Source organism: Nematolebias whitei, chromosome 14 (assembly GCF_014905685.2).
Source record: "Nematolebias whitei isolate Nwh7 chromosome 14, NemWhi1, whole genome shotgun sequence".
Taxonomy (NCBI): domain Eukaryota; kingdom Metazoa; phylum Chordata; class Actinopteri; order Cyprinodontiformes; family Rivulidae; genus Nematolebias; species Nematolebias whitei.
In genome coordinates this window covers 36,830,620-36,847,356 of record NC_056511.1, presented here as the reverse complement: position 1 = coordinate 36,847,356, position 16,737 = coordinate 36,830,620, and the positions used below count along the sequence as shown (strand labels likewise).

Genomic DNA, 16,737 nt, shown 5'->3' with positions numbered 1-16,737 from the left:
CCCTCTCATTTACCGGGGAGAACCCCAACACACAGGCACCAAGATGGGGGGCAATAAGTAAGCCCACTCCTGCTCAGTGCCTCTCACCAGGGGCAACTCCAGAGTGGAAGAGTGTCCAGCCCCTCTCAAGGAAACTGGTTCCAGAGCCAGAGCCATGCGTAGAGGTGAGTCCGACTATTTCAAGCCGGAACCTCTCAACCTCACACACCAGCTCAGGCTCCTTCCCCACCAGTGGGGTGACATTCCACGTCCCAATAGTCAGCTTCTGTAGCCGAGGATCAGACCGCCAGGGTCCCTGCCCTCTGTCACCACCCATCCCACATTGCACCCGACCCCTTTGGACCCTCCCACAGGTGGTGAGCCCATGGGAAGGGGGATACACGTCTCCTCTTCGGGCTGTGCCCGGCCGAGCTCCATGGGTAAAAGCCCGGACACCAGGCACTCGCCCATGTGCCCCACCTCCAGGCCTGGCTCCAGAGTGGGGCCCCGGTGACCCACGTCTGGGCAAGGGAACATCAAGTCCATTTCTTTTGCTCATCATAGGGGTGTTTGGGCTGCATTTTGTCTGGTCCCTCACCTAGGACCTGTCTGCCTTGGGTGACCCTAGTAGGGTCACCCTACTAGTGGCGTAAAGCCCTTGACAGCATAGCTCCTAAGATCATTGGGACACTCAAATCCCTCCACCACTGTAAGGTGGCAGCCCAGGGAGGACAAGATGTCTATATTGATTTACTGTTAATTGATTTCATCTATATTTTTTATAAATTCAAAGAAAATTTTGTCACACGGACGTCGTCATTTTCACTGCAATGCATTCCGAAAAACAAAAGTTTTTACCACTCACGCTTTTTTATAATCATAAAATTTACAATTATAATTTATAATCATAAACTGTGCACAGTTACTCTTATGATTATAAATTGGCAAGGCTTTGTTGACTATCAAAATAAACTAGCAAACGTTTAGGAATTAAACAAAAAGCAAAAGATGGTCGTGTTCATGGAGCCTATGCTTCCACAGACAGGCGAGCCTTGGGGCTCAGACACGTCTGTGGATGCAGAGAGGCAGGACTCCTCGCTCCGTCCGATGACAGGCGCCTTGTCTGCGGATGGAGCGAGGTGTTCGTGCGTCCCTGCTCCAAAAAGTTTCAAAAAGTTTCTATGTAAGGAAACCCAGCAGGTTGGCGTGAAGCAAGGAAATAAATATATTTTCCATTCCGTTCATATAGCTCTAAAGATCAAAAGGTACTCAAGGTGCAGCTAAAGACAGGAAGGACATAAAATATTTATCTATGTTTTTGTTTACTTGTACTGTATCCATGTATGAGTATACTCATGTAAAAAAATTGATAAACAAAACCGTACATTTTGGCACAGATTGAAACAGAACAGTAGGAGTTTGTAAAAATACTGAGTTTATCCTCTGCGGGGAAAGAAACGTGAAATTAGGAGCATTCACAACTCTTCTGAATGTTGACTTTCCAATATAGCAGTTGAAAATTCCATTAAGTAATGACAAATATATTGTTAAACATTTTCCACTTGAGCGACTCCTCACATTGAGTTGAAGCGGTGATCTACCTGGATGAGCCTGTGGAGCATCTTTTGAAAGAATACCAGGTAGGAAGATATGATGCACTAACAGGAACAACATCCACAGACCTTTTTTGTGTTTGAAATGCAACATTGCACTGGATATTTTTCTTCTCCTTGTTATAGACTCCTTTTATTTTTGTCTATTGAATTTGGGCTCAAACTGAAGTAACAGCATGCCAGAGTGGGAGAAACAAATACATTTTTTGACGACTCTTTGATCTTTATTGTAACACCTACATTCATTTTAACTGAGGACTCTTCTTGTTGTAATCTAGCCGGTAAATTGTCCAGAGTTTCAGAAAGTAAATAGACTGTTTAGACTGTTTTGCTTTGGTAGTTCTCTGCACTCTTTTACTTTTTTAGTTGTCCTCATTTCTTTATTTTTTGGTGTGTTTGCAGGATGTGCAGGAGAATGACCAACTGTATCTGGAAACCATGGCGACCCTGGCTTTCAACACTGTATGATTTGTGCTGATCCTGTATGCATCACACTGTGTTAGTCATTATGTTATTATCTGCTATTATTTTGTTTCTATATTTCGATTTTACGTTATGTTATGTGTTGCTGTGTGCTTTGCCTGTTTGTTTCTGTTTGTACACACTTTGGTTGGCCCAGTCGCTGTTTAAAGTGCTTTATAAATAAAAATGGTATGGTATGAACCAGGACAAACAGAAAGGGGCGTGGACAGACCGTCCTTAATTTTGTCTTCCCCCTGCTGTGTCTCTTAATCGCCTCTAGGGGGCGATAATCCAACCCGCAGTCTTGGTTAAACTGAGCCCGAGGAAGAGCAACATAGTCCCGAAGAAGAAGAATTTAACGGTTCCCGGTTGTTTAACCGCTTCTGTCTCCACGGAGGGATCGCTTCTTTTTGTTTTGTATTTAAAACCTCACCGTTCAGTGTTTTAGCTGAATGATTTACGTCCCGAAACGAGCCCCCGCGGATAAACTTCTATCGACAAGTGCCATGTTCTGACAGCTTGCAATTCAGAACCATCATTGCAACGCGAGGTAAACTATCTTCAGTACGGATTTTCACTGGTTTGTGGTTAAGAATTGTCTCATAAATATTGTCAAGCTGGCGATAAAGTCAGAAGCTAACACTGGCTAACGATGGTTAGCTTACTGAAGCATATGATAACTGGCTAGCTGACCTATCTTGAAATGTAAAAACAATTATTTACGTCACAAGCATAGTTTATGTAGTTTTTATGAAACGAATGTATTGTCAAAAATTTAGCTAGCGAAGTGAAATCACAATGATAAATGATGTTTTCACAGATTTATTAGAGATAAAGTGAAGTCAAGCGTGACAGATTTAACACAATTTTAACGCACTACTACTGTTGCAATCATCAACCGGCCTCGTGAAGTCACAAATTGCTATCTTTGTTGACTTTATGTTTGGTTTGATTCATCACATACAACATTATTTTCCTTAAAATATATGTTTATAACTCCTTATATTTACAACTCCTATAATCTCACTACCGCCCCCTGTGGTAAAACCAGGTGCAACAACACAGTGAGGATTTTATGAATTATTTAAAATAATTTCAGCACTAGTAATAAATACATAGTTCTTAAGAACAAAATATTTGAGACTTTTTATTGGAATACTCTGTTGTGCTTGTGGTGTTTCTCATAATACAGACATTTTTGTTACAAATGAGTTCAAGTATGCACAAAAGTATTCCTTGAAGAAATGCCTTTAATACCAGAGATTTAATTTAAAATCATCTTAAATTGAAAAATTATGAAGATTTAGTCGTTCTATGCAATACTGCAAGATTTTGCTGGACGTTGGCGTTCAGAGTATGTGAATGACTCTCAGCTACTAACACACCCATTTTCAGCTCATCTGTTGATCGAGTTTGACAGTTGCATTTTTAAGGTCGGTTGTCAACCATCTTGAATTAGTTTTGACTTCAAAAGTTAAACTGAAAATTCAATTAAAAATTAATCCAGCAGTTCATAAAATATTTTGCTAACAGACAGAGCTCCTAAAGTAAATGCAAAGTATACAGCAAAGTTTTTAGACTGCGGTCATTTAGAGCTCGGAGTATGTGTTGTGAATGATTCCCAGCTACTACCACACTGTAAAATTTACTGAGATCGTTTTCTATATGAATCTGAAAACACAGACTTAAATACAGATCAATGAACATGAAACGGATAAGTTACAAGAAAACTCACTAAAACAAATGCAAAACAGTCACTTAATTTATTTATTAAGGTTTGCCAAAACGGCTACAATTCACCCTTTCTCATCTTAAGATGATTTTAGTCCAAAACTCTAGTGGGAGAAGTGTAAAACTTTACCTTGCCTTTGATTTATAATAACTAAAGTGTAATTAATCTCTGCAGTAGAGACTCGGGGCAATGGAGGAGGGCTCTGAGGTGATGGAGGACATTGTGTTTCGAGGTGTGGACTTTTCTGTGAAGATGGAGTTGGACAAGAATTTGCTGATAGTAGAAATCTCTGACTCGGTTACAGCAGATCAGTGGAGAGGAGAATTCGACCCAGCGTGTAAGCAGCATAAATAAATGTATTTGCAGTTACATATTGTGGATGTTTTATCGTTTACCCATAATTTGTTTTGCTTTCCTCAGATATTGAAGACCTCACTCGCAAAACTGGCAACTTCAAACAGTTCCCGATTTTCTGTAGCATGTTGGAATCTGCTGTCAGGAAGGTAACTTTGCTGCTGTATATTTAGTGGAAGAATGAACGTGCACCAAGTCAATACAAGGATTTAAACGGACAGATTTGCTTGAGGCTGTGGTGGCTGAGGAGGAGGCTCTTAAATTTGAGTTTGACGTTTCCGCTTGAGCGGGAAATGTTCAGTCAGTCGGACTCTTTGGTTTCATGGACGGGGACCAAAAGGACAGGGTATGGAAGAAAATGTGAGAGTTACTGAACGGTTAGCGAGGAGTTTACGTAGACATTTCATTTGTCAAGTCGTGCAAACATTGTGAGTCAAGGCATTAAATTCTTTGTTACGATCGATACAGAGGTGTCAGATGAAGCAAAAATTAATAAATGTAACTGTTATTATGTATGAAATTCAACCTACTGCGTATAAAATGAAAGGTCTTTATTATGAGATCAACCGATCTGTTAATTAGGCTTGGTTTATTTATTTCTCTTTGCAGACAAGTGATTCAGTAACTCTTGACCTCCTGACTTACGCCGACCTGGAGCTGCTGCGTAACAGAAAAGCAGGCGTGGTCGGTCGTCCTCGCGGTCAGCAGCAGTCATCTGCCCTCACCACCAAAAGATACCTCATCCTCATATATACTGTAGAGTTTGACAGGTTTGTGTATTTTTGAATGGATTTTGTATTATTTACACCACAACTTACTTACTGCCAGATTCTGTCCTCGTTTGTGCCTAGGTTTAATTTCAGGATGTTACACGCTTTGTATGTGCAGGATCCACTACCCTTTACCTCTGCCATATGTGGGGAAACCAGACCCAGCTACTCTTCAGAAGGAGATCCGAACGCTCAGGGGGGAGATAAGCACTCTCACCTCACAAGGAGTTAACAAATCTGCCCATTTAGAAATACAGCGTCTACGAGAAGAGTAGGTTTCATTTATTGAATAAATACTTATTGTTTTTCTGTTTTGTTGTTTTCTTGTACATTCTTTATGTAATCTAATTACTTTCTTTATACTTTGTTATTTTAGCTAACCATAAGTCACAACACTGAGAGTTCATGCAGGAGATGGGTGCTATAACTTTGGGGTTTTGTCATTTATATATATATATATTTTTTAACATTTAACTTGCATTTCCAATATTTTCCCCATAGAAATTCATTGAAACCTCCTCAACTCCTACAAAAACCTTTTCTTTAAATTTGCTTCAACATACGTGCTTGGTTCTTGTCATCTTACAATACTTTTACCTTTCAGATACAATTCTATTTTTTCCTCCTCCGTCTTGAGCAAAAAGAGGGAATTGGAAATGCGCTCTTTCCATCAATGTTGTGAGAGAGATAACTTGAAAAATGAGTGCGGTACTGACTTCCATTTTGGTGTGTGGCTACATCTAGGTGTAAGAAAGGTTCCTTTCAAAAACTGGGTTGCCTCATCAAAAGCCAAGATGGCCACCACTCCATCTTATATGTAAACCAACCTCCATTATCATTTGAGGAAACTGCTTTCTAGTTTTTAGATTGTTTAAAAGTATAGTTTCCCCAAATGATTGAGGTGGCCGAAGATTAATGTATGTTTTGTCAAGGCTACCATTGGCCACCCTCTGGCTCCACCATCGCATCTGCATGGATTAAGGTTCTCTGTCGCTGTGATGGATTTCCTTCATTTTGAATGTGGATGGATTTCCGTCATCTGTAAAAATGAGGAGGGGGGGAGAAAAAGTGTTTTGTTGTGGTCTTGTTAAAACCATACAATGTAATAATGATACTGACGCTGCTTTCAACAAATAGAGAAGCAGAGCCACAGTTAGACCCAATCAGAGCAGAGCGGGTCCTGCTGTCCGGTTCACGGTGAGCCCCGGTGTGAGCAGCAGAGACAAACTGCAGGTGAAAGCTCACCTGCAGCAATAAAAGAAGAACACCCGCTACCCTAACAGAACCGCCCGCCCCTTCATGATGGTGATGACATGTAATAAATTATTTAACACATACGTATTAAACATTTGTGTTTGCACATAACCAATTCACTGCAACCCCTCCTCCCGCACCACGCCCTGACCTCCCCGAGAGTTTAGTATCTTAACTTTGTATTAAATGTTAATGTGTTCAGAGCGTCATCGTACAAACATGTCCAACTTGCGCTCGTGACCCAACTCCAGGGCAGAGAGACAGATAGAGATGCGCACCGCCACTGGAGCGAGCAGCCTGTTGAGTTTCTCTCATGGTGAGAGAGGCTGTTTCTGCTGCTTTAGTTTTTCTAAATAAATATTAACACTAAAAGACAAATATTTATATGTCTCAAACTATAACAAAGATGTGTCTCTGTTTAACTTTAATTTTTCCCCAAAACTCACAAAGTTCTCTGAGAGTCAGTTCAGGTGTTTGTAGTTTATCAGAAATATCTGCTAAATTTAATTGTACACCATGTTTTAACATCAACAGGGTGCTGTGGCTCTTTGGATGAGCTAAACTTATATTTAGAATCGTACTGAGGTAACTGTACTGTCATAAATGTAATTTAATAAATGATCAAATATAACAAATAAATACCGTAGTATTAAATGACTACATGAGCTGAAATCCTCGGCCTTAACACTGCATTTAAACATAAAATGTATTTTTTTTTCTAGTTTAATCTATCTTAACCCATATGTGCATAGAGACTTGTTTAGTGGCAGCCATTTTCTTTTCTTCAAGGCTGGCTGCAGTAAAGGAAGAAAAGGAAGGCATGGCCAAGGCTCTGGGCCGACTTCAGCTGAGTGGTAAGTGTTCTACGGCTGAGCGAGAGGACTGGAGGATCAGGGACGTGGTGAGGACACTGGAGGAACAGCTCATCAAGGAGAGGGCCAAAAGTCAAAGGTCAACGAGTAAGAGGTGCCAGGAGCAGCGACTCCTTATGGAGCAGGTGAACGTGTTCTGGATAAGGTTCCTGTTGTTTTCTTTGTGACACATCTGGTTTTAACTCTCCTCCTTCCTTTCTAGCTAGAGGAGCTGAGAGCATCGGAGTGCACCCTCCGTGTTCGTGTCAAGAGTCTCACCAATGAACTGGCATTACTGCGGAGAGGGTTAGACAATCTAAGCGTGTACTATACCTTTTACTCTCTCTGTCATTCATTTGCCTTCAGTGCAGACCAGTGTTTGACCTCTGAATGTTACTTACTTGCTGTTTGTCTCGGTGCCTGCAGCAGAGTGACTCCTGGGTCGGGCCACGTCAGCTCTCGAGTTGATGGAGAGATCTATCGCTCTCTTTCTCGTGAGAGGAGGTCTGGATATGGGACAGTCAGGGCTCGGTCTGAGTCTAGAGAGCGAACGGAGGACAGTCGGCATAGATCAGTGGAAAGAGCAAGAAGAGCGGACTCTTCTGGAGCACGGGCTCACATACCCAGGCCATCGCCTTCCCCGACAGGTACTGCCTGTGACGATCTTCGAGTAAATCAACTTGTTTTAATTTTATCAGATAATTAAATGCTAAAAATTTTGTCTTTCAGGGTCCAGAGTGCCACGCTTCGACCCAACAGCCTACATCCAGGACCGGCAGCGCAGGCGGAAAGAGACGGAACTCAAAAAGTTGGTTCCCATTAATTTTCCTTCGACCCTCCAGTATTTAACGCTGCATTTGTCAAAACCCTGATTTTTGTCAGACAGAGGAAGGTGCGAAGGGACATTCTGACATCACCCGTCATCCCCGAGAGGGGCCGCTCCCGATCCAGAGAGACCTATCCTCAGGTGGTCCGGTCTAGCAGCAGAGGCAGGAGTCTGTCTGGGGAGCGCAGAGGCAGCAGGAACTCCTCTGAGAGCTCATTAGCAGATATGGATGAAATGACCCAAACTCTGTTCAGGTATACTCAGACAACCAAAGACTTTTGTGAAGCTGCTGTCAGTTATTTTAATGTTCATCTTTTATCTGTTCAGGGGAAGAAAACTGATGTACAATGGATCTAACGTGGTGAGTATTTAACGTAAAGTTTCATTTGAGGAGGGTTGATGTTTTTGTGAATTTTCTAACTTTTTAAATCTTCTGGAAAAATCAGCAACACATTTATTTTGTTTTTATTCTTTTATTTGATGTCAGTAAACTTGACAGGTCCTGACGAAGCCTACAAATCGTTCAAAAATTTTCTACGTTGTCAGAATTGTTTGAAATTCTTTTAACCTCACAGTAATGTTACTATGAAGATAAATCAGTCTCGTAAGTAGTCACACAAGCGGACAACATCTGTAGGCGTACAACAAGATCCACAAGTGTACCACAAGTTTACTAATGACAAGATTCACAAATGAATAAACAATTTTTCTAATGCACACATTTTAATTTAGGTTATTCATCTCATGGAAAAACTACAGGGAAAATATATATTTTTTTCTAGTAATATATATGTCCTTCCTGATACATTTTTAGATGAATAGCCGACTATTTTTAGATGATTTTAACCGTACGGTTCACAAAATGTAACATTTTAGGAATCCAGTAGCATCAATGTAAGCAAATGTGTTTTAATATTAGGGCTTATGATCTGTAGTTGTGTCAGGAAGGGCATCTGGCATAAAAATAATTGCCCAGTCTTCATGCGACTTAATTCATTGTGGAGACCCCTGAAGAAGGGAGCAGCTGAAAGAAAAAATAAATTTAATAATACGCAGAATATACTTATTTGTGCAACTTTAAATGTGTACATTTGATGAACTCTATGCATTTATAAAACTTGTGGTACACTTATAGATCGTATTGTATGCATAAATATCATACGCTTGTGTGGCTATTTTATCTTCATACATTACTGCCCTGTAGTGTTTCTTAGGGGAAAGATTGACCATTTGGAAATCCGTTATAAATTTAAACCGTTATTTTACCTGGAAAGAAATCCATTGAGATTATTAATCTTTTATAAGGATGTTCTGGGCAAAATGCTTTTTGTTAGCTCCTAGTTATTGTGTTATAAAATAATGCATTCCTTTCACTGTTTTTATTTTTTATTTAATCCAAATCTAAATTATGCTGCACAGGTTAATATTACTAATACTGAAGAGATTTATTTAGCTTAATGAAGCAAAGTCATTAAAAAAAAAAAAGTTATTTCCTGCGTAACTACCAGTAGTTCTATTTCATCCCTCCTGACCGCCAGAGGGCGGTGCTGAAAGCACTGAATGTTCCCTTCGTGCATGCGCAGTTTGAGTAATAATACCAACGGAGTCACAGGTGTGACACATGATCAACCAGAGGCTATATAGCCTGACGTCATCCGCAGCTCTGTTCCTTTTTTCTTCTCGCGCGCAGTTCAATTCAGGGCTTCAGCCCTTTGGATTTCTGAACTTTTCACCGTCGTCGGAGGCCCGACTGCCCGTTGGTGGGAGTAGCGTGTCCGCAGTCCTAGGGGCTGGGACGGTTTAACCTTGTTCAAAGGTATTTCTGCTGTTCGTTGGGGTCTACGGTGGTTTCCGCCCCCCTCCCTACTTGCAGCGTCTGACTACTATGTGTGATTCAACACCGGTGAGTAGTGTTTTTCACTTATATTTCGCCTTTGGCTAGCGGTAGCGTTCGCACCACTCCCGTCTGTTGGAGGCCTCTGACTGCGTGGTTGGTTGGACTGTGCACCGAAGTTTGTTAATGACTACTAGGTGTATGATTCAACACCGGTGAGTAGCGTGCTTTACTTGTATTTCGCCATTGGCTTGCGGTAGCGCTTGCGGTAGCGCTTGCGGTAGCGCTCGCTCCGCTCCCATTTGTTGGAGACCTCCAACCGCGTGGTCGGTTGGACTGTGCTCTGAAGTTTGTTAATGACTACTAGGTGTGTGATTCAACACCGGTGAGTAGTGTTTTTCACTTATATTTCGCCTTTGGCTAGCGGTAGCGTTCGCACCACTCCCGTCTGTTGGAGGCCTCTGACTGCGTGGTCGGTTGGACTGTGCACCGAAGTTTGTTAATGACTACTAGGTGTGTGCTTCAACACCGGTGAGATGTGTTTTTTTTAACTTATATTTCGCCATTGGTTAGCAGTAGCATTCGTTCCGCTCCCGTTTGCTGGAGACCTCCAACCGCATGGTTGGTTGGACTGTGCTCCAAGATTTAATTACGTAGCCAGCTGAGTTTCTGGCCTTGTTTTCATTAGTGAAGGCTAAGATTCGTGCACCCTCTCCCAAGTCATTTTCACCAACCTCATACACGGTTGGACTGAGCTAGCGGTACTAGCCGCCCTACGTTCTGGCCTTGTTTTTCTTTGGTGAAGGCTAGCGTTCGCGCACTTTCTCCCAATCATTTTCACCAACCTTATCAATCAACCTTTATTTATACAGGTAAATCCCACTGAGCCTCGAGGACTCATTTACAAGAAAGACCTGATACACGGTTGGACCGAGCTAGTGGTACTAGCCTCCCTACATTCTGGCCTTGTTTTCTTAATTGGTGAAGGCTAACGTTCTCGCCCCCTCTCCCAGTCATTTGCACCAACCTCATAAATGGTTGGACTGAGCTAGCCGTACTGACCTCTCTGAGTTCTAGCCTTGTCTTAATTGGTGAAAGCAAGCGTTCGCGCCCCCCTCTCCCAATTGTCCTTTTTTTACCAGCCGAGCTAGCGGTGTTAGCCTGTCTGAGTTTCTTTGCCTTGTTAATTGGTGACGGCAAGCGTGCGCACGCACCCCCTCTCCCAATTCTCGGCCTATCCTTTCGTCCTTGTTTTCGCCCTGTATCCTAGATGTATCTGGCGGTGCCAGCCCCTTTGCTGAGTTGCAGGTTTTTTTTACTTGAGTAAACTGCCTAAAGTAATGAACATGGACGGCTCTCACTGCTGCACAGATTGTGGAACCGTGCTCCAGGCAGATGACGGTTATGACCTGTGTCCTGCCTGCCTTGGACATGACCATCTGGTGGAGGCTCTGTCGGAGAACCTCTGCATGAACTGTAGCTTTATGCCTCGTGCTGTGAGGGTGGCTCGGCTGGCCCAATTTCGCCCCGAGCTCGGCAGTGACCTCCCGCCTTCTGGGCAGGAGGCTCCACCTAGGCGCTTGAAGCACCGGTCTGAGGCGACAGTTTCTGTGACCCCTCCTAGGAAGAGGCGAGCCAAGTCTGATCAGGGCCTCTCCACGAGGGTGGAGCAGCTGTTAGCAGAATTGGCGGAGATGAAGTCCCTATTTCAGGCACGCCAACTGGGGGCTGAACAAGTGGCAGCGACCAGACTCTCCTCCCCACCCATGCCTGAGCTGACTGTGGAGGAGGATGTGTTATCTTTGGCTGCCTCTGCCTCTCACTTTTTAGGTGAGGAGGAGGGGCAGTCATCTCGAGTCTCAGAGACTGGTTCACTTTCTTCGTCTCGGAGCGCAGCTAGTGGGTCAGGTGGTGGCTCGATGCAGGAAGTCATGCGTATGGCCTTGAGACAGCTGCAGCTGGACGTCCCGCAACCAGAGGAGTCCACCCCTGAAAGTGCCTTCTTCAGGCACGGACGGGCCCCTCCTTCCTTTTCCGTCCCTCCATCGGAGGAGTACCTGAGGGAGTTGCATGGTTGCTGGCGGGACCCAAAAGCCTTTGCGCACCTCTCCGCAGATGGCCGAATGTTGGCGGCTATGCATGAGCCAGCTGCAGCGGGCTTGGGTCGCATGCCGACAATCGAACCTGCTGTTGCCTTGCTCATCGTGTCACTAGAGGAGGCTCTGTACAGTGATGTTCGGTGCCCACAAGCTCAGTGTCGCGTCACTGATGAATTCTTCTGCAGAGCTTATTACACTGGAGTGCGTGCTGGCCACCTTGGCAATTCCATGGCGTACCTCATGCTTGCCCTCTCCACGTCCCTTCAGGGGACTAGTGGTGCGACAGCAGCAATGAGCTTTAGCGATGCAATGCTTCAGGCCTTTGCACTGATGACGAGGGAACTTGGGCACATGATGGCCTTCTTGGTCCAGGCTCGCCGACAGGTCTGGTTGGTGCAGTCAACATTGACCGAGCCGTGTTGTAGAACCCTCCGTAATGTCCCGGTGGTGCCAGGGGAGTTGTTCGGTTTGGCTGCCTTGGAAGCCCTAGAACGGACCGTCCAGGCACGACAGACCAGGCAGCAGCTCTCGAGCCTTAGCAGGGCGATGCCCCCTCCACCTCCTTGGCATCCACGACGCCAGTCGGCTGACTCCAGCATTCGGCCGCCACCTCAGGGTCATAATCAGCCGGGTGGTCTTTACCCTCGTGCGATTCAGCAGAGATCCGACAGGAGCTTTCGTGAGTCAGTCCATCAACCAGCTGGGCAGGCTCGGACAAGGGACTCTGGCCGCCCCCCCCCCCGGCCGTCGAGGGAGATGGTGATGCCACCAGGCCGACCGTCGGATATTTCTCCCACCAGCAGCTCAGTTACTGGGCTGCTCATGGCATGGACCAATGGGTGGTTGCCACTCTGACCCATGGTTACCAGCTGCAGTTCCGACGGCGGCCTCACATCTCACGCCGGGTCAAGATGACTGTAATCGTAGACCCAATGAAAGCTCAAGCACTAGACCAGGAGCTTTCCGCCCTCCTGGCCAAGGGTGCAATCGAGGCAGTGGACCCTCTACAACAACCCAGAGGTTATTACTTGACTTACTTTCTTGTACAAAAGAGGACGGGCGGGTTTTGTCCCATTTTAGATCTGAGGGGACTCAACCAGTACCTAAGGGAGCTGCCCTTCCACATGCTCACGACAGCAGAAGTCCTTTAAGCTGTCACGACGAGAGAATGGTTCACGTCTATAGACCTGAAAGATGCCTATTTTCATGTGCCTATTGCGGCAGAACATTGCCACTTTCTCAGGTTTGCCTATCGAGGTCACCACTGGCAGTTCCGGGTACTCCCATTCGAGCTCTCTCTCTCCCCGAGGGTGTTCACTCGGTGCGTGAAGGCAGCCCTCTCTCCTCTGCAGGCCTACGGAGTGAAGGTTCTGCCATACTAAGACGAATGGCTTCTCTGCGCCCCGTCTCGGGCATGTGCCTTTCGCAACACGAACCGCCTGCTCGCTCATGTGTCCCAGTTGGGCCTCAATGTCAACCTGGAGAAGAGTTGCCTGACTCCTTCCCAGACGATCACCTTTCTTGGGGTGATTCTGGATTCACACTCCATGATAGCTCGCCCATCCGCTCAAAGGGTGGGGGCATACTCCAGCTGGTCAGTCGGTTCAGGCTGGGCATGCAGCTCCCCTACATTGCCTTCCTGCAGCTACTAGGCAAATTGACGTCAGTCACTCGGGTGGTGCCCTTTTGCCTGCTGTCACTTCGCCCCTTGCAGAGGTGGCTCAACAGCTTTCGCCTGGATGCCAGACTGCACAGGCATCGCAAGCTCGCAGTGACATGGTCATGTCTTCATGCCTTGACTCCATGGAGGGACAAAGATTATTTGTCCAGGGGTGTCCCCACGGGAGTGGCAGTGTGTCGTAGGGAAGTGGTCACGACAAATGCCAGCTCCATGGGATGGGGCGCTGTGTGGCAACGCAGAGCGGTTCAAGACCGCTGGGGTCAAAAGGACCGCTCCATGCATATAAGTGTGCTGGAGCTGCATGCAGTGCATTTGGCACTCAGGTACTTCCTGCCTCACCTGGAAGGGGAGCATGTTCTTGTTCGGTCAGACAACACCTCAGTTGTCTACCACATCAACCACCAGGGGGGCACCAGGTCAGCATAATTTCTGAGAGCGTCCAGAGGGCTCCTGGAATGGGCCTCTCCTCACCTGTCCACCCTGTGGGCGGCATACTTACCAGGGCAACACAATCAGGTTTCAGATTTTCTCTTCCGCCAGGGGTCTGCTCCTGGAGAGTGGTCCCTCCACAGCGACATAGTGCTGATGATCTGGGACCGTTTTGGTCAGGCAGAGGTAGACCTGTTTGTGACAGAAGAGTCGACTCAGTGTCCCCTATGGTACTCCCTTATGGGGGCGTCAGGTGCGCTGGGCTAGGATGCATTGGCTCATCCTTGGCCAAAGGTCCTCCTATATGCCTTCCCACCCCTTTCTCTAATTTGGCCGACCCTTCAGAGAGTCCTCGAGGAGGGCCACAGGATGCTGCTGGTGGCTCCATATTGGCCAGCACGACCATGGTTCCCACTGCTACGCAATCTATGTCAGGGTGTCCCATGGTGTCTTCCGACCAGGAGGGACTTGCTGTCTCAATTGAGGGGACTGATATGGCACCCCATTCCTCAACGTCTTCGGCTGTGGCCACTGCAAGGCTAAGACAGCAACTGACTGGAGTTTCGAATCCCATCAGACACACCATCCTGGGCGCCAGGGCACCCTCTACTCGTCAGCAGTACGAAAACAGGTGGTGTCTGTTTTCCCTATGGTGTTCTGATCACAATGAGGACCCAGTGTCCTGTACAGTACCCACCATTCTAGAGTTTCTCCAGTCTCTCCTTGGATAGAGAACTAGCAGTCGGACCTCAAGTGGCTTTCATGTGACAGCTTTTTTGTTGGCTATTGCCTCAGCAAAGAGGGTCAGCGAGCTACATGCTCTCTCATTCAGCCCCTCATGTCTCAGGTGGGCCCCTGAGGACTCTTGTGTTACCTTGTGGCCAAACACTGCATTTGTACCAAAGGTGTTATCTCACTCTCACTGTAACCAACCGTTGAGGCTGGCACATTTTCAGCCTACACCTGGCGAAGGGTCTGGATTATTATGCCCAGTAAGGGCACTGGAGGCATACGTTGCAGCTACTACCGTTATACGATGTTCAGACCAGCTGTTTGTGTGTTACAGAGGCCCTAGGTTGGGCAATCCTCTTTCCAAACAGCGCCTCTCCCACTGGATCGTGGATGTCACCTGCCACACCTATGCTGCAAGGCACGGCCCCCTGCCAGTCGGTGTGAAGGCACACTCTACCAGGAGCGTCTCAGCTTCCTGGGCTGCCCTGAAAGGGGTTCCGCTGGAAGCAATATATGCTGCTGCATCATGGGCTTCCCCAAGCACGTTCACCAGATTTTACAGCGTTAACGTGGCCACCCCTCATCCCCTGGGCCAGGTTCCTCTGCAAGGGTCCTCTGGACCTCCTCAGTGAGGTGTGTGCTGAGGATTCCTTGTGACATCATTGGTATTAGTCATTCAGTGCTTTCAGCACCGCCCTCTGGCTGTCAGGAGGGATGAAATAGAACGAAAGTTACGTATGTAACTATTGTTCTATGGATCCCGGATGACCGCCAGAGCTTCTCTGTCACTCAGAATCCTTGCATTCCGTGAAGATTCTGTAGGAGCAGAGCTGCGGATGACGTCGGGCTATATAGCCTCTGGTCATCCGTGTCACACCTGTGACTCCGTTGGTATTATTACTCGAACAGCGCATGCGCGAAGGGAACATTCAGTGCTTTCAGCACCGCCCTATGGCGGTCATCCGGGATTCATTGAACCGTAGTTAAATACGTAACTTTCGATCTCAGTATTAAAATGTCACAAGATTTCTTGATCAAAACGGTGTTGCTGAGCAGAATCAAATGGAGTCAGCGTGACTTTGTTTTGGTGAATTGAGCACAGAATCTATTTTTTTTAAGCTTGTTGAAAGTAAAAAAAAAATTAAAGAAATCCTGTTTCTAAATGTGCAACTTATGTGTTTTTAGTCTAGAGGCCTCATGACCAGAAAGCCTTTATGCAGTACTCCAACATACAGAGTTAAAGACAAAGGTAATTGATTTATTTTCTGTAATGAAATAAAAACTTAAAACACGTCTGATCATGATGTCTTGTTACGAACTGCAGAGAGCTCAATAAACACGGGAGCTGAGCTGTCGGAGATCGACGCGAGACTGCAGGCGCTTCAGGACTACATGAGGGACTTGGACACAGGACACTAACTTGCTGCACGAGTCCCACCTGGACTCTTCACATGTGAAGCTCAGGTCGACGGAGGAACGGACCCCAAATTAAACAGTCTTCAACAGCACGCTCAGAACCTTGGACTTGTATCTGCAGGAAAATTCAGATGCACCGAGGGACCGGTTTTTGTGCAGTGATTTTTATTTTAACAGTTTAATCAAATAACTCAAACATCACTCCACATGTAAAAAAAATAAAATAAGAGATTTTGCTTGTATACGTCATTAAACCAATGCATGCACATTTGTAAAGGTTTAACATTTTTATTTTCAGCAATAAAATATTTAATTTAAATAACTCCTTGGCAGTGAGGGTGTTGGGTCTCAACTGTTTTTTTTATTAATCAGAATTGCACATTTACAGATATTCTAATTATTTTTAATCAATATCTGTATTTAAACCATTTTATGGTGCTCATCAGTATGAGTAAAGGCTTTTTTTTCTCTGCCTCGGTGCATGCTGGGATATTCTCCACCTTTTTTAATGTGTCTCCTGCCAAAGCTGCTGTACCACTTTGTTAGATTTTTCCTGTTTGAAGGTTTTTTTCAGTGCATTTGTATTTTTCTACTCTTTAAATCGTTCCACGCGTTTTGTTTTCCAGAAATAACATGATGAATATTGGCATTTGTTTCTACTTTAACATTCATGAATCCTGCCTTGTTCATGAGGCCTTTTTGTTA

General features: G+C 45.4%; 1 protein-coding gene across 1 annotated transcript; it reads left to right on the top strand.

Annotated features, from left to right (window-relative positions):
• The first annotated feature begins 2,366 nt into the window (after window positions 1-2,366).
• Window positions 2,367-16,092, top strand: ccdc61 (coiled-coil domain containing 61). Its single transcript, XM_037687511.1, has 13 exons — window positions 2,367-2,604; window positions 3,961-4,123; window positions 4,207-4,289; window positions 4,750-4,910; window positions 5,029-5,181; window positions 6,954-7,161; window positions 7,239-7,321; window positions 7,442-7,662; window positions 7,745-7,823; window positions 7,898-8,095; window positions 8,169-8,202; window positions 15,802-15,865; window positions 15,941-16,092. Exons 2-13 carry the CDS (start codon window positions 3,976-3,978, stop codon window positions 16,033-16,035), a joined length of 1,527 nt encoding a protein of 508 aa, XP_037543439.1. The 5' UTR covers window positions 2,367-2,604; window positions 3,961-3,975; the 3' UTR covers window positions 16,036-16,092.
• The last annotated feature ends 645 nt before the right edge of the window (window positions 16,093-16,737 follow it).

Coding starts and splice junctions, on each gene's coding strand:
- ccdc61 (XM_037687511.1), top strand. CDS start 3,976: ATGGAGGAGGGCTCTGAGGTGATGGAGGACATTGTGTTTCGAGGTGTG. Junction 4,911..5,028: donor TATACTGTAGAGTTTGACAG/GTTTGTGTATTT, acceptor TTGTATGTGCAG/GATCCACTACCCTTTACCTC. Junction 7,322..7,441: donor CTGGCATTACTGCGGAGAGG/GTTAGACAATCT, acceptor CGGTGCCTGCAG/CAGAGTGACTCCTGGGTCGG.